Source organism: Pieris rapae, chromosome 16 (genome assembly GCF_905147795.1).
Source record: "Pieris rapae chromosome 16, ilPieRapa1.1, whole genome shotgun sequence".
In the NCBI taxonomy this organism is placed as follows: domain Eukaryota; kingdom Metazoa; phylum Arthropoda; class Insecta; order Lepidoptera; family Pieridae; genus Pieris; species Pieris rapae.
In genome coordinates, this window is record NC_059524.1 from 3,571,538 (window position 1) to 3,595,603 (window position 24,066).

The window sequence follows — 24,066 nt, forward strand, 5'->3', positions numbered from 1 at the left end:
TATTATTCTTATTGCAAATTTATATAGAAAACGTCATCTAAAAAAGCAATGTTACTAGACGCAAAAATATTCTGAACGACGATGTACCATTTAAAATGTACTAAACATCTCTAAAAAATTAACACCAGCATTTCAACTCATCATTATATGACTTCTTTTGTTTTTAAACAATGTGTCAGTTTTCGCGCTTTCAGTTCACCTTAGAAATGGTACTTCAATCTTTTAAGGCAAATTATGGCGTATATGGCATAATGAACTGGTTGGTGTTGCCATTATAACTGAATTGCAAAGTTTTAAAAATGTTTTTGTTATATATATTAGATCCACGTTCAGATAATCTCTTTATATATTTTTTAATTTTCTTCAGAAATTCATATTAATATGATACATAGAGGAAAATCTCATTAAATTATGCAATTTGTTGTTTTCTACTATACTTAGCTAAATCATACCAATATATATATAAGACAATATACATTTTATGAATATTTTTTATCATATCAAGGTAAATTCTAAGATCTGGCAACACCGGTGTAACGCGGCAGTCCGTGACGTCATCCACTAATGCACTACACCGATGATTGTACCAGGTGAGGCTTTAGCCGCAAGAAAAGCATAATCTTTGCATAGATTTGCTAGATAAGACAAATATTAATTACCTATTAGATAATAGCGCAATTAAGAATAGACGGATTTGTATTTAATAGCTATTATACAATAGACATTTAAATAAAATTTAAAAAAACACCGTAAGCCTTCGCATAAGGAACTGGAAACAGATTTCAATAAAACAGGAATTTTATTAAAATATTTTTTTTTTAAATTTTAATACTTTATATAGGACAACACTTATGAACGTAAAGATAATTAATTATAAACAATGAAATGTTTTCAAATGATTAGTAGAAACCAAAAAAGCCGACTTTTTACCTATACATGTTTTTTTTATATAAAACAGGGGACAAACGTGCAGGATGATGTTAAGTGATACCGCGCCGATGACACTACACCGAAGCAGGTCATTCCCAAGCACGATTTTATTCCTCATAAAACTCAACTGTATTATTTTATAGAACAGGGGGAAAATGACCATGTGGATGTGAACCACGACAATCATACTGGCTTGCAAGTGCGTTGACAGCCTTTTAAGACAGATACTGCTCATTGCCAATCTTGCTTTTAATATCCCTCTACTCATACACAATAAAACCCAAGCGATTTTTTATAGAAGAGGGGGGAACCTTTAAAAAGTGTCCGCCTTTTGAGGACTGATTCTAGCATAATATAAATATTCCTTTTCTCATAGACCATAGTAATAAAATTAATTCAATTTATTATTCCCTTCCATAATCCCTAACTCGAAAGCAGGTGCAAGATTGATTACTTCGCCAACGCCAGCGACACCGCAACTCCTAATTAACGGTGTCACACTAGTCAGACAAGGGAAATCACAAAAGACCTAACAATATGCCTCCACTAACAAAGAAATACCTTTACATATGTAACACCTAAGACAATGCCATGACTGTAATTTCAATGTGGAAACTATACGACTCTGATGAGCTTTTTTAATTCTTAATTATTCTAGAAACTTCCAAGGATGAACCCGTTGAATGACCTTGTATTAGAGTTTCTAATTTGTTTACTGTACAAACAATTATTTATAAATTTCGGTTTTACTACTGGATACCGTTAAAGATTAATTTAATTGAAAAATTGTCCATACAAAAAAGTTCATTCAAAAAATATACGCAAACCTAATTCTGCATATGGTTTTTAAAATACCTTGTTTTGTGTGGTTGAGTTTTATATAGGCCTGCTTCGTCTGCCGTAGCTTCGTAGATAGAGAGGTTCCATCTTAGATGGAAACTTGCACGAAACTTCGCTTTGGGCATATTTATTTTTCTATAGCTCATCTCTATTTGGATAAATGTCATGTCCAAAAATGCTTAAAATATTTCGTTTCAACATCGCAAGGCATACGTTGGTATGTATGATGGTTACATTAGTTTAACAACATTATCAATCATAAAATTTAGTATTATGGAATGTGTAACAGTTGTTTATCTCTGCAACTGAGATTCATTTAATATCGAGGCAGGATACGTATTTCCACCCGTATCAACTCGGCGTCCGTCATTAGAGTCAGTTTTGCAGCTCACCATCATTACGTGGAACCAGCTACCCATTGAAGTATTCCGAACCAATTCTTCAAAGGTCCTTCAAGAAAGCCTATAATTCTTCAAAAGTCCGACAAAGCACAGCTTTCTGGCATTGTTATATTTATCACTAAATATAAGATGAGCTCGTTTTTCTCTGTTCTATAAAAAATATTTTAATAATTTATTAATAAATAATGACTAAATGTTGACGTACGCTGACAAGTGAATGGGAGTTGGTAAAAATTACAAAATGAAAATTGCGGGCCGGCGCCGCTGAATACATTAATATCGAATATTCAATACATTTATTTTATACCAAAATATTGAATGAACGCGAGCAAATGCGAGATGAATAAAAATCAAGTGATTTATATTTCCCAGGATATTTTATTTGAAATGAGATGTTCGCATTAACGTTTATTGATAATCCGCTTTGGCAGGTTCTTTATGTACGTTTTAAAATGAAATATTTTGATATTCCATTAATATGTTCGATATGGTTTTTTAATAACTCAGCGTTATGTAAATATGTAACTGTATGACGGTAGAAGATGAATCACAAAGTATGTTTGGGTGTGATTCGTACGTTTAATATTTTTATTATTATTATTATATTATATATATAATATATATACTATATTTATATAATATTGTCAAGACATACGACACAAGCAACATAAAGTAACAAGTAATACACACACAACACATCGAATGGTTTTCTAAGCAGGGTTCAGCGTTAGAGGTTGAATCACACAGTGTTTTTCTACAGTTTCCTGTTCCGTTATTATATAATATATATAAATAGGTAATTGGTAAAAAACCTTATATATTATACTAAAAATTTAATTTAATATACTTAAGAATAATATTTTTTGTTTGTTCACTGTAATTGTCATGGATTTCAACTTATGCTGTAAAAAAAGTATTATGATGTGTTTACAAAATATAAAAACACAGGACACATGAAACATCGGATTAATAAAAAACTGATCGACTGAATTTTTAAGACCACATAAAAACGCATAAACACAGCAAATCGTGTGTGCACTGTCATTGTTAGTACTTGATCTACGAATTGGCTATAAATACTCTCTATTTTAATCTGTGAATTATTAACAGTTAAATAAATTAAATAATTAGTAACAAACTAAGGTTTTTGTTCGGTATCTAATTTGTATCATAATAGCGTCTTTGCATTAGTATTACATATGAAATTTGAAATGATGGAAAGAAAAATTGGATTAAAATGGAAATTTGTTAAATGTATATAAAATATATAATGTATGTAAAATGTATCAGAATAAAGGCTATTATTATTATTATTATTATTATGGAAAGAACAGGCTGCCATTTTGCACCGTTCCTCACAAACACTAGTAACAATAAAGATAGTTTATAAAATTTCATCTTTGCATTACTAGAAAAAAATGTGATGTGTTGGTACCTAAGTTGGCCTTAGTATGCGACTTTCTACCCTAGGTCGCTGTTTCCATTCTCGTTGCACCAATGGACTTTCGGTGTGCGTGTGCATATCGCACTCATGATTGAGGGAAACTGGAATTCCTTAAACCCGAACCTCTGAGAGGGTTAGACATTTATGTGATCCCCATTTTTTATTTTGCTATATGATATACACAAACAATCTACGCAACAACCTCCCATGGACACCTATGATCCTAATCTCATCATAAACCTAAAATGATCCTAATCCTTGGGAATGGTTTGCTCCAGTTCAAACAATTTGTATTAAAAACTTGCCGATTGAAAAGAGTGGCGAAAAGTTTCTTGCCAGTTCTTCTTGCCCGCTCTATGCCCTTGAATTGCGAACTGGTAGTAAATGTAAATTTACAATTATTTTAATTCTTTTGACGTTCATAATTGTACTTGTTTACCTAGATGAATAAAGACATTTTGTTTGTCTGTTTGTGTGTATGCTGGTGAGTCCGTTTCCAAGAGGAGTATTTTTTATACGTTTGTGAATTTCACAGCTCACCAGTTATTGCCAAGATATACTTAAACGCTAAATAGCCACTGAGCAACGATTGCAGTTAATATAATCATAATACAGGTATGAATCGTTTTAAAATGTATTTATTTACTACAGTGGTTAAAACAATTGTCTATTCACACTATGAGATGGCGAGTGGCATAAAGCAAACCGTAGCCCTCGTAGCCAGTATATAGAGCATATTAAAAATATGGTGTGCTGTTTAAGTTATGTGTGAATTTATTTTATAACATTCATGTTATAAATTGTTAATAATACTTTTGATCGACTCAAGCATACGTAAGAGTCCACTTAAATAACAATTGAATACGATTTTTTGTTTATTGTCATTGATATATTAGCCTTTTTCCCGTTCATGTTTCAAAGTTGCGTAAAGTATTGTGAAACTAAACATATGATGATTAATTTGTTGACAATTCTTGAGTCTTGACCATCGCCGTTGGCCAGTCTTTCAGTCTTCTATAGATTGCAGAGAAAGCTACATGGAACTACACAATATGATTCCGTCATGCCCATTTAAACTATGCTCATCTAGAAACACGCTGGACGAACACGCCTTCGTTGTTAACATTTCCGGGTTTGGCTTGCACGATTTGGTTCGTCGTTTCTTGTAAAAACTCCTTTGCTTCCTTCCACTTTCCTAGTATGGGCTCTTGCACAACCATTCCCTCCCATCTCACTTAACAACAGATGGTAAACGTCTAACCAGCTATCTACAATAAAAAAAAAATTTATATATATATATAATAGAATTCATTCAAGAAAACCAAAATAAATATAAAATTTGGTTTGGTTGAGCGCAGAACGAGCTCGAAACGAGCGAGAAGCAACAGCTCTTGGTCTGGACTCGGTGATCTACTAACCAGGCGCAAATGTCTACAATCAACGCCTGTGCCCTTAAAAGGCTCGAGAGACATTCCAAATAAGAAACAAACCAAAGTTAAACGAGGGCTCAAGACCGAACGATCTGGAGACTCACTTTGGACGCCCTCTGCCCCACCTAGGGGTTATAGGACATTAACGTAACGTTAGCGAACGTAACGTAACGTTAAACAAAATAAAATAATTGAATAAATATCAAGTTACATGAATACGCAAACCATATATTCGTCTACTATATTGAGCTGCGGGCTTGCCGTTCGTTTAATCAACTTTGAGCCCGATAACGTTCGCCAACAATGGCCTCGCAGCAATCAATTTGCCTATTCAATCATCTCTCTGCTATAGAAAAATGGGAATTGAAATTAAAAACTTTCTAGTTGTAATTTCCACTATATAATTTCTTTGATGTGTCTCTCATTGTTATTTTCCTTTAGGTCGTTTGAAATAATACAGTCGAATGGATTTATTATTTATTGTACCTACTGAATTATTTCCGGACCAATTCGATTTTTAGTACCTATTCATAAAAGGCCGGTAAAGTACTGCGAGCCTTATGGTAATGTGTGCTTGTGGTATTAATATCTGGTGAGTTTTCTGCCCCTTTCTTCTCTATAAAAAAATAGGCTACTTAAAGATTATTTTATGTACATTGTATGAGCACCGGCTTCATGCATATTATATTTTTTTAATATTTGATTGAATTTGAAACCTACGAAAATAGGTAATTGACTAGAATATCTGATTAAAATGAATACAAATGTAATCGCTTATAATAGAAACAGTAATAAAACTGCGTATTCATAGGGTAACAGAAACGAGTCTAACCATGAACTGAGACTCTCGTATGGATAATTCTGTCTCCTTTTTTTATCATTTGAGAGCTAAGTATGACTCGAGTATGCCAAAATTCGATACAACTACATACTAATGCAAGCTCTAAAACGCAATCAGCCGCAATGTCTGTATCTAATCTTAAAACGTCATTCAAACTTAAATATAGTGTCAAGAGATATATAAAATTGCGTATATGACAGCGCGCAAAACGATATTGTGCTCGAATTAAATGTAGACCCAAGAAGACTTCTATCATGGAATTACTGAAAATTGAATTCAATGAAAACTCAGAAGACAAAGTAAACTCAGAACTGTAAAGTAATATAATCAAAAATTGGATTATATATTAATCCATTACTTTTTATCATTACGAATTTATTACATTTTCAAGAACAAAGGTTTATTTACGTATATATAACAAAAAACTTAAACTGACACTCGCGAGATCATTATATACCATAGATAACGTTTTTCTAATTCAATCGTGACATTATGACAAGTGTCAAATTAGTCAGCGTGATTAAAAGTCTGTATGATCCAGTATTGTAGTGAGAACAGCAATCACATTAGCGGCTGAACCCTAAAATTTTAATCTGCGCCACAATGGGAGCAATCGGTGATTGCTGGCGGTGCGCATATGCATACTCTTTGGGGAACGCTTAGTGTACACTGCAAGACATTTTTTTTGTCCCATAATTGAAGAAATATTTACATTTTTAAATGTGATTTCACTAAAATAAAAGTAAAAGGAAACAATACATATGCAGTTAATTAAAAACACTTATTAAAATAAAAATTGATTAAAAGTCATAGGGACCAACAGTCATTCCGCAGTTTTAATATTGTTTAACAATTTTGTAAAACTCGTAGTACACGTCATAGTATCTTATAAATTTTAGTTTACAATATTTAAATAAAATGGTTTTATAACTAATGTTAAATACAAAGTGTAAGTAAGTACTGTAAATACAACTAACTTTTGTTAAGCTTGTACTCTTAAGAGTTAAACATAAAATTAATTTAATTCTTTTAATTGATTTCAATTCTTTTCAATACAACAATAAATTACAATAATGATACTTGTGATAAGGAACATAATACAGCTTACAAACCTTTTGTGACTAAATCTTTTTTGCCAGTTCTCGCCAAAAGTCGCCCATTCTACTGAATTTGGTTTGATTGGTTTGTTTGGTTGGTTTGAGAACTGGCCGTAAATAAAATATACCCAATAATTTTTCTGACCTCTATATATATATATTACCTATACACGAAGGGTAACGATCTTCCTCTATATTTAAATAACAAAAAAAAATATTAATTTTATAACAGTGCAATTTATAAAACATGTCGTGCATTGTAGCTACGCATGTAACCGTCGAGGGACGAATTGTTTTCATATTAATAGCATGTCGAGAGGCCCTCACAAAGGCAAGACCCTCCAAACATTGTGTTATAGCCATTTAATCATCTCAGATGAGATTATGACGTACACACAAGATTATAACTCTCCTAATAGCTTTTTTTACGTAATTAGCTTGGGTTACATATTTGTTTTTTCAATAATGGAACATCACAAATACAATATGTAGAAATAAATAAAAAATACTTATTATAATTGTATATATAAGATATATATTGTACAGATAAGATTGTGCTTATAAGACATTCTTAACTGAAATAAACAGAAATAAGCACGAAAACATAAACACAGTAATTTAGAGTAAGTACATATATGTCTACTATAAAGGCAATGAAACGAATTTAAAAACTTTTTCAATTCAAAGTATTTATAAAAACAAAGACCTCATACGAGATTGATATACAAATATCTATTATTGTTGTTTAATTATATACTATTATATATATTTTATTATTAATAGTAATTAGGTTAACAAACGTCTAAATACTGTATATTTATTCAATAAAAATAAAAATATTTAATGAAATTTTACACAACATAATATAATACACACACGTCAAAATTTATAAGTACATTATATTTTTTTACGGTGGGCTTGGCAATTCTTCGTATTATATAAATGTCTGTTTTTATAATATTTGTAAAAACTGTCAGCTACTAAAAAAATTAAATATTAAAAAAATTACACGTCATTACGTTAATTAACGTTTGATATATATCCAGGATACAATCGGTCGTTGACGACACCTTTTCTCAATATTTTTCAAAAATTATGTATTTACTAATAAATGGAGGATTTTTCTCTATATTTCCGCAATTAAAAACAGATCTTAACAAAAGGCAAAAAGCGGGAAACCATGCAAAGTGGAAGCCAAAACGATAGAGTTATACGCTACAATATCACTCTGGATACAATACAAATCATAGAAGTTTACAAAATTTGGGTATAATTTCAATTATCTCTTTTTGTTGTCGTAAATCGTAGGTGTAACTTAAATACTCAATTTAAACATACGTCGCAAAAATACTTCAAAATAATTTAAACACAATAATGCACGTATTCCAAATTTAATTTAAACAATACTATAGGCAATCTACTATACAAGGTATAACGTTCAGGTGGTTGTTTCATCATACACACCCCTTGCCCCACCCCCTTGGCCCGTAGTTTCGTCGCGTTGGAAAATTAATTCCTCTACATAATCAAAAGTTTCGCCGCCTCGCGCTCCGTATCTTGTCGAAAGACGTTTATTTGTTAATGTTGCGACGTCTTTTAGAGATTTCTATCATATTTCCTGAATGAATTTTTTATGATTAATCTCAGGTTTATGCTTGGATTCTTAAAGCGAAAATATAAAGTATTCATTATGCTAATTTTTTCTTTAATACAATATTTGTGGTCACGTGAAATATGATTCGGTCAATGTTCTGTGAAACTGATTTTAATGGTTTTAGGTACGAAGATCAAGGGTCCAAGCACATGAAGATTTAATTTATTAAACTTAAACTGAGGTCGTAGGTTCTATGCCTGGTTATGCACCAATAGGCCTTCTTTCTATGTACATTTAGCACTTGCTCGTATGGTGAAAGAAAGCATCGTTAAGAAACAAACATGTCGTAGACCCAAAAAGTCGGTTGCGTGTGTCTTGACAAAAAGGAGGTCTTGATACACTTGCCTATTAGATTAAAAAAAATGATCATGAAACTGATCCAGAAATCTGAGGATCTAATGAGATTGTCACGCCACTGATTTTTTTGAATATATTGTACTCATGAAAGTAGCATATTATTTATAAAGAAAAAAAAACATTTTTTTTAATTAAAACACGATCGTCTGTGAGTGTTTAAAACCGATTTACTAATTGAGAGGTAATTTTAACACGCAAAATTCAGTTTCGTACCACTTGAAGTTCGATTTAAATTGAAAAAAAAATATCGATTACTCTTCCTATAGAAGATTTGACCACTTGGAGCTTGACTAGAAGAAAAATAATCCTGCTGTGCTACATTTTAGGACTGGACTTTTTTTTTCTAATAGACAAGTATTTTGTGCCTGACACAGCCCGTAAACGTTTCAGGTAGAAGCCATACCGATTTATGTTTTCCTTCAATGTTCCGATGATAACGCACACAAAAAATGCATTGGCGCATATCCGTGGATCAAACCTATAATGGCTAAGTATCATACGCTGAGGCCAATAGGCCACGAAACTGTATAGACCTAGTTAGGCATTTAAAATGTTAATTTGTTTCTTATCTACTGAAACTCATGTAGTATTGTAGTGGTATTTATTAATTTTAAAACGCCATATTTTGAAAACAGTAAATATTATTCATTTTGAAGTGAAACTTCTTTAGAATCGTTGTGATTTCAAACCGGATGCAACGAAAAAGCGACAGTAAAAAGAGACAGAAACATTAATTCATATGATTTAACGTGGGAGAAAATGAGATAGATAAACTTCTTTCGAATCGTCGTGATTTCAAACCGGATGCAGCGGTAAAGAGAGACAGAAACATCAATTCATCATATGATTTAACGTGGGAGAAAATGAGATAGCAGGCATTATACAGCCTCTCTTTACTGCCGCTTTTTCATTTGATCGAATTTCAAACTTTCGATGTTTTAGTTTTTCCCAAATTAAAAATTTATATTAAACTTATAAATTAAAATTTATCATTAAAATATACTGTTTTAAAAGAACACACACATTTAGATAATGGAAAATGATTAATTTATATATGATTAATAATAAAAAAAATGTTTTTGAAGGTTTCACTTCTACCATGTGTGAATTGCACATATGTTTTTTTATTTTATTTTTGGCCGTTATAAGAATATAATAAATAATAATAAAAAAATATTATAACTGGAATATATTATTAAAAGAAGTCACTCTAGGCAAGTTTCCGAAGGTACTGGCAGCCCTTTGAATAGCTAAAGAAAATGAGGTTAAAAAATAAACATAAAATAATAAAAGTGCTTTAGCAGAAAACAACATTAATGAGGATACGAAACCGTGCTTTCGTCTGCGTTAAAAATATTATTCAATACCTTAGTAACAGACATGTAACGAAACATGGCCGGAATCAAATAACAAACACCTCACTTCCGTACGTAAAAGACAAAAAGCTCAACGTCATAATTAAAAAAATCTCGTGCCTGCAAAGAAAGGGGGAAGCAAGACGGATGGGGCGCGGTTGCCACAGAGGGGCCTCGCAAAGACAATATCGCGCTTTGGACTCGCTTAATCATAAATATATCAAGTGGAGGCACGATAAAGCTGCGAACACACTGACGCGTTTTATACTTATCTTAAAAAAGTTTGTAAAAGCAATGTTTTGTACTACCTTTTGAAATTTCGTTTACCTTTTGACTTTCAAGGGGAAGGTGATTAAATTTTTAATCACCTTTTTCTCATGACCACCTTTCGATAGAATATTAGATGCGCACATAATTAATAAAATCCATTGGTTACTGCCGGGGATCGAACGTACGACCTCACAGATGAGAGTGGCACGCTGCCACTAATGCCAATAATGCTTTAGTGAAGATTTAGTAGTAACAAATATATTAATGCTTATTATTTATTGTTTAATAAAATATTAAATGATTATATTTAATATTTTATTAGTAATTCTACAAAAATTGCATTAAAATAAAATAAAAATAAAAATAGTCTTTATTCGACTACACTATAACTACACTAATCTATTTCTCCTCTTTCTCTATAAACATACAAAATATCACCAAACAAATGAAATTAAAATTTTATTTTGAAAAATGCAACCATTCCAACAGTACTTTCTTATGAAGTTTCCATGTTTAACTATCGTCAGTAAACCGACTTTACAGACAACCGATTGTTCTTCCCACTGGGCCAAATTTGAGTCTTTTTGACCTTCTATCACAAATGCGGAAAATGTGACCGGCCCATCTCCACTTTAACTTTATTTAAAGAAAAAATAAAAAAAGCATTACTCACGTATAATTATTTGACTACGTCAAGTGTAAAAACGTCCCAAGAATCAAGAAGGAGATGCACATGAGTGTATGAAAGTTAAAAGGGGTGTTAAAACAAAACGGATGAGTCTGGACAAAGGAAACGACGCGTCCCCGTAATACGAGCCTTTTGATATTATCATACATATTTTGATTAATGAATGCATCTTATATACTTGTTTGTCTACGTAGTACAATCATTTTAGTTCCCGCTGTCTGGCTTTAAAGTTGTTCGAGCTAATTACGAGATAATAATGTTGGTAAAGCTTCGGTTTAATTTTTGTATTATTCTTTTATCTATTATGCCAGTATCGTCGACGTCACAGCCACATCAATCTGTATTACCACGGCTTACAGAGTCTTCATTAGTAAGACAATAAGCGGAACAAACTAATATAAAAAACTTAATTTTATATTGCTTTGTTAATAACCTAACTTTATTTACTCATGTGGTAGTTTGATTGCATGCTAATACATAGTTCTAAACTTCGTTCATGTGAAACTAACGCGACACATTGTGAGAATATTGTTAGGGCCCTACCTTTTTCATCAGGGTCGTGGCAGTTACGCCGTTTTTACTATGGTTTCATGAAAAAACTCGTAACCAAGGTAACAAAGCCTACGATGTATTATTATCTTATCTTATATCTTTAAACGAGCAATTCTTGTCTATATATATATATATATATATATATATATATATATATATATATATAATGAAAATGGTCTTCGTTTGAGGCTCAATCACGCCTAAACCACTGATCGTATCGACATGACACTACCACCATTCGATGCGAAATTATGGCTATTTGTTATTGCCTTCATTTTTTTATTGCTGTTTTACTTTTATGAACTTTTATCCCGCTTCCCGCAAGCGTTTTCTTTTAATTATTTTGTTTTCATGGATTTCAACGGAGTTTACTAAACGGATAATGTTCTTTTACATAAATTTTGTGTGCATATTGGGTAGATTTGAAAATCGGACATCATCTATTTTTCATCCCCCTAAATGTTAAGGGTAATCCACCCCGAAATTATTTTTTCAATTTTAGATATTTTTATTTATTTTTTTATGATACAGCATTAGTAAATACATATAACCCTGAATTTTCAACCCTTTACAATCAACCCCCTATTTTAATTTGATTTCTTTGATTCTCTACATTAATAAATATTAATTTATTACCCTACATTAATCATTCTTTTGAACACTTATAGTAGATAATTATTTTTATTGACCTAAAAAAATTTTTCTTACAAATAATATACAAATGGCAAAACAACGTTTGCCGGGTCAGCTAGTATATATATATATATATATATATAATTGGAATCTCGGGATCGGCTCCAACGATTTTCATGAAATTAAGTATACAGAGGGTTTCGGGGGCGATAAATCGATTTAGCTAGGAATCATTTCAATAAAATGTCATTTTATTTGTGTTTTATCAACTTAAACATAGAATTGCTCGTTTAAAGGTGTCAGTCAAATAAAAACTTAAATATGAATATAATTTAATTCGAACTTATATAAAATTTCCAGAAAACACGATTTACAAAAATAAAATACCGAGCTAAGCTCGGTCATCCAGGTCCTTTACATTAGTCAGTCGTAGTAGTTAGTCGTAACTTACATGAATTGTTAACATGAACCATCCACGATGAACCATCGTGTATTTTGAGTATAACACTCGATAAATTTTGTAAGTCGAAGCCACATTGAAATATTACAGGAAATTCAGTAGATGTAAATATGGTATTTAAGGCTCAAAAAAGGTATTACAGTAATTTTTGGACAAACTTTCCTTTATTTAAGAAGTTCAAAATTTTATCTCTTTCCTGTATGTTTATTATAGGAATGTCCTTATTCGTACAAAAAAATAAATATTTTAAGTCAACGGGAATGGACTATTGTCAAAGTAGATACGAGGAAAATTAAAAAAACACTATTATAATTATTGTTTATAATAATTTACCAAAAACAATCAAAGATTTAACGTAACTCTATATATGGCTTTCGTTCTCCATTCGCTTCCTGTTCTTCTATCCACATTTTCTTTGGGCGCCCTCTTCTTCCCCTTGGTCCTTTCTTTACTTACACATTTCCATATTATTAATTGTTTGCACTGTTAACAGTTAAATAATGGAAAAATCAATATTAAAAATATATATACACAACAACAATGATAAATAAGATTTAACGAATACCACCCAAATCTATAACTATAAAGCACGCAAACGTCTATAGTAGCTATTAAATATATCATATTAGGTTCCTATCCTATCCTAAAACTCTAGCATCAAGTACATGACTCATTAGCGAAACTTATATATGTTATAATTTAACAATTAATTACATTATGGTGTGAAGTGTTAAAGTTTTCTCCCTGTGAGTAATGTGAGAGGGTGTATGTGTGTGTGGGAGAGTGTGTTAAATACTATATTACTCAAAAGAATACTATTAATATATTATACTATATATATTATTAGTACATAAATAATATAATAAATACATAAATGCCTTTCAATGTTTATATATTAATCATGTCGTATATTTATTTCTACAAGTAGTTATATCTATTAATTTATAACATTGTATATAGCCTATTTATATAATAAATTAAATAGGCTGCTTAACATCTCACCGCCTACAACCTAAAAACCCGAATAAAAGACTGGCTTATGATCACGCCTTATGCAGTATTAGAACTGCTTTTGAGACCCATGATTTAAATAGCTACACGTTACTCATTCACTCACTTACTCACTCACTCATTCACTCTCTCACACACTTACTCATGCACACAATCAGGTGTGATGATAACGGTTTAACAAGTAAAAAATAAAAAGGAAATGAACTGGTTAAATTATTTTATGTAATTAACTTTGTTATGGAAGAGCTGGGAACCCTAACACAGGTATATTTACTTAAAAGGGTTCCCAAATCTTACACTATGAAAAGAAAGATGTACCAACTTAAATGAATAAAGACTTATTATTATTATTATTATAGTGTTTCAGTATAGGTTTTGAGAGAAACGCAACGCAAGCAGAAGGTACATTAGTGTGCACTTTGATCACCGAGAAATTATATTCCAGTGTTCACATATTTACTTGAAACATTGAATAAAGCGCGTTTACAAAGCCTTTGTTTCAGTCTCAAAAGAAAGTGACTTATGTGTGCAAATATTTGTATAAAGTTTTCTCAAGCATTAAGCCCAACAAATGATTACAAAAGTACCAAATATAAAATATTTTATATAATCGAACTGTTAAACCGAAAACCGTAAAATTCCTATCCGAAGAATACGATTTTTTATATACTCACGGATAGATTGAGCATTCTGATAAACTAGCTAGGTCTGGTTATAGTTGCTCTTCTAACCCTTTGAAATCTTTACTTTTTAGTTTTACTTGTCACATTACATGATGTGTATTATTTTCTTTTAACAATGTATCAGTGTGCCGAGAGTTGCCAAGCTTTTCTTAATAAAATGCATTTATCAAAAATGTGATATCCGCCGGCAATACAATGTAACAAATCTATATTTGCAATTAAAAATGGATTTTGTACTAATATAAATGTCGCCAAATTATGAAATTTAAAGGTTTAACTTCGCCTCTTCGCTGAAAACGGGTAGAAATTCCTCTTAAAACGACCTTAAATTTGTACGGATTGGATTAAATGTTAACATATAAAAAGTACGCAATAGTTGTATAAAAAGAAGCAAGAAAGGGTTGCCAGTTGCTCAAGAAACATTTTGCAATCTAATCAAGCTAATTTAATTAAGCTGCATGCTATCTAGAGCACGGGAGATGCGCACTCGGCCTCCATTGTCTGACCGCTGCGCAGCGAATAACTAAACTCTGTTAGCGACTGTACCGTTCTGGGGCTGTCAAACATTTATAGCTAATTTTGTGCTTTTTTGTTAGGAATTAACATTCCGTAAAAAGTTAGTTTTTATACGCGATAGGGTAAATGCCAAAATAATGTTTTACTTTGATTTTAAAATGCACACATGTATCATTTTATAGAACTGATTACGTAGGTCAGGTAATCATCTAATGTTTGATATCGCCCAAATTACACTCACAATGGCAGAAATCTCAAGATTTTTTTTTACAGCAGTTTGTGATTATTATATTATGTATCAATGATATTTTAATCCAACGTAGTGATTTAGCCATTTTTGTTTTTATATTTCATTGATATTTGATTTATGTAATATTTTTCTCTGTAACAAGTAGTTCTTTTGCCTTAATTTGGTAAATATAGAATCATTATTTGTTGTATTAATGTACTTCTACATATGTTTTCATCGCGTTTCAATTTTTGCGTAGTCGGGTTTATTTAAAAAAGAGAATTTAATATAATTTAAAATCTCTAAAATAAACAAAACACATCAGCATTGCCATGTACTCTGTGACGTAAAACGATTAAATTATTTGAAAGATTACATATAAGTTCTTTATCGTTCATTACAGCCTGTAACTAACGTCTGGACGTAGTCCCCGAAATTTCCTGTACGAACAGGTTGCCAGGTCATCTGTCAACCTGGAAGACCATCCAACGCAGGGGCGTAGCTACCGCCGTATTTGCCGTATCAATTATACGGGGCCCCCGGGCCACGGGGGCCCCCAAAGTGTGTAAGGAAAAAGAATAAAAACTTTCTAATTTATTTTATTTTACAAATGCCAAAATTCTATAAAGCAATTCCTTTTTTCCCGCCTTAAGCCTGCGTTCAAAAGTGGGCAACACTACATCGTTATGGCGGGCTGCGGGACTTCCCCGTTTTACTTACTTCATCTTCAACTCAGCGGGGAATCCCCGGGAATCCTTCATCGATATCGCGATGTACGTGTACGTAAATAATGACTTACAGAAATCTAGTATTTTATTAAGTAATCTTTTTATAATAGACTGTGCCAATTAAGAAATCAGAATTCATTTAATAGTTTGCTAAATGAATCCAAAGATTTAGCAAAAAAGTGGGGGGTAACAACTGTTTTTAAAAACAGTAGGCGAAAGATAACAAAGCGTTTTTTTGATGAGTTATCACAAGATGAGAGAATTTCCGACCCGGAATCCTATTTCAAAGTCAATGTATACTATTGCTGTTTAGATATATTAATTTCTCAAACTAAAGAAAGATTTCAGAGCCTTTGCAACCTGAGTAGTATATTCGAAATATTACAACCGGAGAAACTTCTATCTTCTTCAAGCGAAGAGATATTAAACGCTTCCGGAAAACTGTCTGCTAAATACAGTAAAGACATATCACTTAATCTTTGTGACCAATTAAAGGCTCTAAAAACATGCTTAAATTCTGAAATAAAAAAAAATTATTCCATTAAAGAACTCATTGAATTATTGCTAGTAAAATTCAATAGTCTTGCATCCAGTTTTCCCAAGGTAATCACAGCATGCTTTTTATTCTTGACCCTTCCAGTTACAACCGCAACGGCAGAAAGAAGTTTTTCAAAATTAAAACTAATAAAAAATTACTTAAGAACTTCGATGGGACAAGAACGGCTGTCAGATATCTCACTATTGTCCATAGAGGCAGAAACTTTAGAAAAACTAAAATCATCATCAGCCATAAATGATTTAATAAATCAGTTTGCCGATTAACAGGCAAGGAGAGTGAATATTTAAAATTCGATTTTTATTTGTAAAATGGGTAAATTATGTGATAAATAAATATTACTTCTCACAATATTTTTTTCTTTTGTGAAAAATCTTTACCTCCATATAAGGGCCTCCAAAAAAATTTTTATACGGGGCCCCGAAAAGGCACGCTACGCCACTGATCCAACGCTTAGCATACTGGTCCTCTGCCTCCATTCCGGAACTTTTAACACTTATTTAGCTCTTTTTACATGACATTAATTACAAAAAAACCTATTCAAATTGGCTTATATTTTCTGTGTGACAACCCTATATCATGTAACAAGGGAGGTATTTCCCACTGGTTTGCGTCTCGTTTATAAATGCTATTTTAACGCGGAAAAAAAGATTAATTAACTAATTGAGCTACCAACATACCGAATACGAGCGCAGTTTTTTTATTTTTCTTGGTTTTTCGCTATTCGCACTGAAATGGCTTCATGTAAAATTGAAGTGTAATAATTTCGTATAGCAGTGCTTTTGTTAGCTTAATTTGTTTGTTTTTAAATAGAATTTCTCTATTTGTAGCTGCATTTCAACAACAGAAATAATTTTAATGAATAAAATTTATGTGAATAATATTTCTAAACGGTATTGTGAAAAAAATGTATTGGTTTTTATATTTTTAACTAGCCTCGGCCAAGCGTTGCTGTGTGTTTTATAATACTTAGTAGTAAACTATTCATGGGAAAACGGGAGAACTTATGTAAAATGTAGATAGCTTATGTGAAACATTGGTACTTTTAACATAGCGCCATCTGTTAGAATTGTATTAATAATAAACAAATATTTGCAATAAAATAATATTGAGGATGTAAACTGAGATGTAAGCTATCCTATCTTTTAGCTAGATCAAACTTATAGTTAGATCAAACTGCACACGGTGTGCAAATTTAATTGATATCGGTTCGGTATTTTAGGAGTGACACGTATTTTACATATATTAACATTGGTATTTATTGATAAAAACTTAAATAAATACGATTTCAAATGTTAAAGCGTAACTATTAATACTAAGCAATATTTCTTATCTTTCGAGTTAGAGACTAAAAGAAGACTTTGAGAATTGTGAAGTATATGCCGAAGCTTTGATGTGTTATAAGATGTCAATAATTAAAAGATTCTGCAGAACTGAATACCAAACCCACAATAGAACAATGAATCAGATGTATCTTATTTTTATTTACATTTAATGTTTACTAAAATTTAGTTTTAATTAACAAATTTAATCAGCGTATTATCCGGAGGTCTGGGATTTAGCATCTCGAACAATATGGCTCGAATGTTTAATTAGCGCATTGCGGGCCCGGGGGGGAGGTGTGGGGGGGTCGGTGTTATTCATTAAAATGTTTGCGGAAACCCGTTTAGCGCCGCTGTGGTGGCCGCCCCGTTTCAGGGCTGAAAATCTTTTTTTATTTATTCAAACATTCCTTTGAGTTTAAGTTGTGACATGAAAAAATAATTGTACGTGTGATCGAAAAAAGGGGGCTTCTGTGATCCGCTCAGATAAGTGCCGGTCTACTATGTACTCTCGATACCGTAACATTGAGTTTTGGTACTACACGATTTCAAGAAAGACAGAAATGTATGTTACTTAGAGTATGAAAAGCCCATTCTAAAACGGCCGGCAACGCATTCGCAGGCTGTCTGAAATTGGGAGGGTCCATGGGTGATATCATTTATTACATATTAACTGTATGTATTTATTTTGTATGGCATCATGATTTATACTTCATGTTCCTGTTGTACACTGATAATATTTTGGAATTTACCTGGTGATGTACTTTTATATTGAAATATACAATTGTTAGCTTTGAATATTTACTTAATTAAATACTAAACATTTATCCCTTTGTTCAAGTTTGAAGTTATAGAGTTTACGTTAAATCAGTGAATCAAGTTATCATTGGAGTGTTTAAATTCCTACCCTAAGCACTAGATCAACTAACTTTTACACAATTAATTAATAAATGAGTAAGAAATCTAAATATAAAATTACCCTCAATCAAAATAGGCCGGGCTTTCAATAGCAACCCTGAAAACGGGTGGTTGGGATATTTATTTGCTAGTAATCGCTGTTTCCGTTATCTGCAACCCACTTACCAGATTTCGCTACACTCCGATAATGTCGTTAATGGCTACTATTTTTTACTTTTTCACTTACCTTTACACTTAATTTTGTTGACCCTTTTACAAATAGTTAAACAGATGTTAAAATGAGTTAAGTGGACCATTTTTATTTTCAATAATACAAAGTAACTCAAATTTTACGTACTAATTTTTTAAAAGCCGACCATTATTGTGTGTCCATGGGCGGTATCACTTAATATCCTGCTCTTATGTAGGAACAAAAGCAAAATTTAAGTTCCACATTCATTGATTGACTTTAGGATCTATATTATACAAATTACTTCATGTGATTATTTATAAGCGCCTGATAGAATAGTCTCATCGTAATGGCTCTGTGATTTTCTTCACTTTCGTAGAACGCGTTTTGGTCAAAGCTCACCGATTTCCAAATTAAGCATTCTGATAAACGAGCTAGGTTTGGATATCCATAGTTGTTCCCCTTACGCTTTAAAATCTTTTTTTATTTTTTTTATTTTTTTGATTAGTAATTTTTTTTTTCTAGTTTGTTTTTTTAATAATTTGTTTTGATTGACGTTTGTATGATCTCATAATGTGAGTCATGTTTGCCTTTCAGTTCTTGTCGCATTAAAAAAATTATTTTGTGTTTGTTTTTACCAATATATCAGTGTTCCGAGCGTTGGCAAGCAAAAAAAAAAGTATGAATTTCTCCCTTAGGAAGAAAAATGTGTAGCTGCTAATATTGTTACATGTTGTAAAGGCTATGTGTTATCTATAATTTTTATTAATGATGAAGTATGCGTATATCTTTGTATTTATTTAGACATTTGGAATAAAAATTTTGATGTTTTTAAATATTTATTAACATTATATATAGAATGAATTTAAATAGGAAAATAGTTTATGTATGTATTATGATTTAGCATTTCGAATATTTAAATAAGAATTAAAATAAAACACATATTCATATGAAAAATAAAATAATGTTACAACAATTTATTTTTACATTGTGATTAATTAATTATCAGATAGTACGACAATACATACGTTAAGAATTACTATGTGTAAAAGATAGAAAACATTTATCTCTAAGTAACCTCCTTGTTCACTATAACACTAAGTAGAGTATATACATTTTACCACTCGATAAATCATTATATTAAGACCAATTTTTTAAATGTTTTATATTGATTCCTCGCTTAAAGAATAAGTATCGCAATACAGTGAAATGTTGCCAGCATTAAAGGTATCTAGTGCCACCGGACCCAACTTTTCAAATTTATTTTATCTTTAGCTTTTTATTATTACTATGTTGGGTAAGAATATTATAAATATTGTCTTGACTATAACTTGAAAATAATAATTAATAATATTTAGAAATATGATGATAAGTATCAATCACGCTATGAAGAGTGTAATTTACAAGATCCGTATATTTTTCCCATCAAAGTAAGGTTTAAAATCCAATTAATTAAAACTCTAACATTAAACCCCATTTACACATCTGCATAAGCTGACAAATTAATAACTTCATTCGTAATTACATTTTAATTAGAGCATTGACAACCGATATCTCATTAACTGGCACGGAGTTAAATTAACCGCGTTTATACAGAATTTATATTTACGGGCATAACTTAATCTACACCTATTCGAAATACTACCCTCAACACAGTGTCGTGATTGGCTGTTTTCTCCAGCCCCTACCGCGCTCAGCCAATCGCACACCTCAAGTCTATTGTCGATGGGAGGAGCCCGGTGGATTTTCACCACTGCATCCCGGCAAACGCAAACAGTCTAGCACGGATTATCTCGCATAGGAGATCATTTATACTGTGATATTCGTGAAGAAGTTTTGTGCTTGTGACACGCAAAAAATGAGACAGTTTCTTTAGTCGTGTAATAAGTGTTTAGCGCAATGGCAGGACCATATTTGTCACCCCTGCCGGGTGATTTGCTGACTGAGTACATGTTTGGACGGCGAAGACAAAGACGCAATAGAACGACGTTCACACCTCAACAGCTGAGCGAACTAGAATCGTTGTTTCAGAAAACTCATTACCCTGATGTGTTTTTAAGAGAGGAGGTTGCATTGAGGATAAGTCTGTCGGAAGCGAGAGTGCAAGTGAGTTCCGAGTTTGTAATTTATTAAACTGGCATTATTTTACTTATTGTTGTAGGCGAAACAAAAATACATATAATCACAATATAATAAATATATTCGACAAAATTGTATCCAATAGATATTAGTGCTTACAGAAAAATAATTACTTTTACGATATTAATTTCCGCTCAAATTAATTTCACCCACATAATTCACCGTCTGCTTTTTTATCTGTTTTATTATCCTAGATTGTTTAATACAAAATTTAAATGCCAAAAGCTAAGTCATCAATCTTTTCGAGTTTTTTCTGTAGACCTTAATGAAAATGCAAATAAAACAATAAGGACTAAATATCTATCTATAGCCTGTACATTCTTTTAAATTTAGACATAGACATAGACATAGACATATTATTTATTACAAACAAAAACAAATTGTTATGCGTTATTAAAAAATGTCCGTAAAATCACTTAATACTCTGTTATTGATTTCGTATAATAAACGATTCTTAAAACTATATTATATAAGAATAAATGCTAAATATATTTTATTGATATGTATTTTTTAAATTTTAATAAATTAATTCTTATTCTACTTTCTTCTAAATTTCTGAAAATATATATTTACTTTAAGGTATGGTTCCAAAATCGTAGAGCGAAGTGGCGGAAACAGGCGCGACTGCAACTTCTTCAAGACGCGTGGAGAATGCGTTGTCTGGGATTAGGGACTCCACCTCTAGGAATGCCTGGTATGTGTCTTAGTTACGCCTATCCGTTTTGTAAATAAGATAAGTAACTGATCAAATGCCATGATTAGATCAGATCATAGATTGGATTTTTGCAAGATATTTTCTACCAGCTTTTCTTTCATAGGCAGTATGATTACAGCCTTCCGTTCTTCGAAAATATATAGTGATAAAGTTTCTTTTCGGAGGCTTTAATGGCATACTTTTTATATAATTGAAAGTTTTGTATAGAAATATTTATTTCGTATCGTAAAAATACAAGAGGATGTATTTTTATGATATTATGACGTTTTAATTTTTTTTATATGTAGATGATTTTTACAAATCGTGATAAAAATTTCCCATTATAATAATTCAAGTTGTGTTAAAGCTTATTTTGTGATACTCCAGTATTTATTAGAGCTTTCATAATTGAACAAATTTTGTTGAAATCGTCATCATATATTTTATTTCTTATTTTCTCAGGTCACGGTAAACCTCCTGACTCTTCACCAGAACGCACTGATTCGCCATCGAATAAATCACCCGAACCGCACCTAGAAAATAACGGCGAGCTAAAGTCTCCTCGACCGGAAATGTATAATGGCTTACAGGAACACCCACCACAAATGCCACCACACGAAATGCCACCAATGCCTTACCCAACGGAAGATGGAAGGATGATGCAACAACCATACTTCGCCCCTCTGATGATGCCTCCCATGGAGAGTACAGACATCGTTCCAACAGACTTACGAGTCCCAACAAAAAACAATTGCCATTGTGTACCAGAAGAGCCACAAAACTTAGCATATCGCAGAAGAGACAAAGAGAGTGACAGTGACAGCGACTCAGAAATAGATCTTACGTCCCACTCTAAAGACGACGATCTGAGAGAGTCAGAGAGACTAGCGAATCGAATAGCGACAAGTATATTTCGCGGTGACACCGTGCTTCACGATTTAGTGCCGAATGACCTTAGTATGGGAACTGCGAAAAACATACCTAATGACCGTAATATGAGGAGTAATATCATGTGAATTTTGTTGACATTGAACAATTTTATCAAATATTCTAGACTTCAGACAATATCTATCGTCTGCTATGTGATGCGTGTGTTTTCCCCTGACTTCAGTCTTTCACACATCTGGTGTATAGGAAAATATATATTTGCATCTTCAATTTAAAAAACAATGCTGTAAGATACCATAACAATAGTAAACGTTTTAAGTGTAGTTGAAAAAATAATTTCTAGTCATTCTATTGTGTATTGTAGATATTTATTTTTACACGTATTTGAGCCGTTGTAGATAGCGGGTAGTGCTTCGATGTAAATGAATATAGTATTAATACCATGTTATTTTTAGTAGAGAATAAATAATAAAAGACAGATTTAGTTTTAATATATTTAATGTCTTTTCGTACAAAAATGCTTAATACAAAAATTAACAATTAATATAAATATGATTTCTAAGTTAAGTAATAAATCTCTGTAGAGACGTTAATTAAATGAAGTTTGATTTGTAAGTACTACTGGCAGCATCAGGAGGACCATATAATTATATGAAAAATTGTTATTAGCATACAGAATACTTGCATCTATTTTTAACTCAGCGTAAACACATTTAGAAAAAAAGAGGTGAGATTTTCAGTTAAAACAATGTATAGAGTACGAGAAATCAGCATAACTCTTATGAATATGGGTTTAAAGGTTAACTCTTTATAGAGAAAGTTATGTCTGCTGTAAGTGATGGGTTGATTCATTGTTTAGGTAATTTTTTTCCTTATTTAACAAACTTTTTTATTTTTAATATTTTTGGATTGAAATCTAGACTAGACTAATCTGGCAATTATTCACAAAGTACAAATACTTTAATAGTACTAGACCATCGTTAACCATTTTTATCTCGCGACCCACGCATAAGCTAAAAAGTAAAACAGTCTTGCGACCCAGTCACTGTAAAATTATAATATGTATGTACATAGCGGACTATTTTTAACGAATCTTCTGTACCTATATGTAGATTGTATTTACTGCGAACCGCTTATAAAACAAACTCGACCCCCCTCCAAGTGTTGTGACAATTTTTCACAAAATATAATTACGATGTTGTTCTAGACAAATCCTTCAATTTGATACGAAAACAATCTCCGAAATAATTCTTTATAAAAT

At 31.7% G+C, this 24,066-nt stretch overlaps 1 protein-coding gene across 1 annotated transcript; it reads left to right on the forward strand.

The window, feature by feature from the left end:
- Positions 1-20,844: 20,844 nt before the first annotated feature.
- On the forward strand, positions 20,845-23,522 carry LOC110998083 (homeobox protein aristaless). Its single transcript, XM_022266526.2, has 3 exons — positions 20,845-21,190; positions 21,803-21,917; positions 22,380-23,522. Exons 1-3 carry the CDS (start codon positions 20,984-20,986, stop codon positions 22,931-22,933), a joined length of 876 nt encoding a protein of 291 aa, XP_022122218.1. The 5' UTR covers positions 20,845-20,983; the 3' UTR covers positions 22,934-23,522.
- The last annotated feature ends 544 nt before the right edge of the window (positions 23,523-24,066 follow it).

Excerpts from the sequence above, each read along its gene's own strand:
- LOC110998083 (XM_022266526.2), top strand. The coding sequence starts at position 20,984 with ATGGCAGGACCATATTTGTCACCCCTGCCGGGTGATTTGCTGACTGAG. Across the intron at positions 21,191-21,802 it reads TGTCGGAAGCGAGAGTGCAA|GTATGGTTCCAAAATCGTAG; the intron begins GTGAGTTCCGAG and ends ATTTACTTTAAG. Across the intron at positions 21,918-22,379 it reads TCCACCTCTAGGAATGCCTG|GTCACGGTAAACCTCCTGAC; the intron begins GTATGTGTCTTA and ends TTATTTTCTCAG.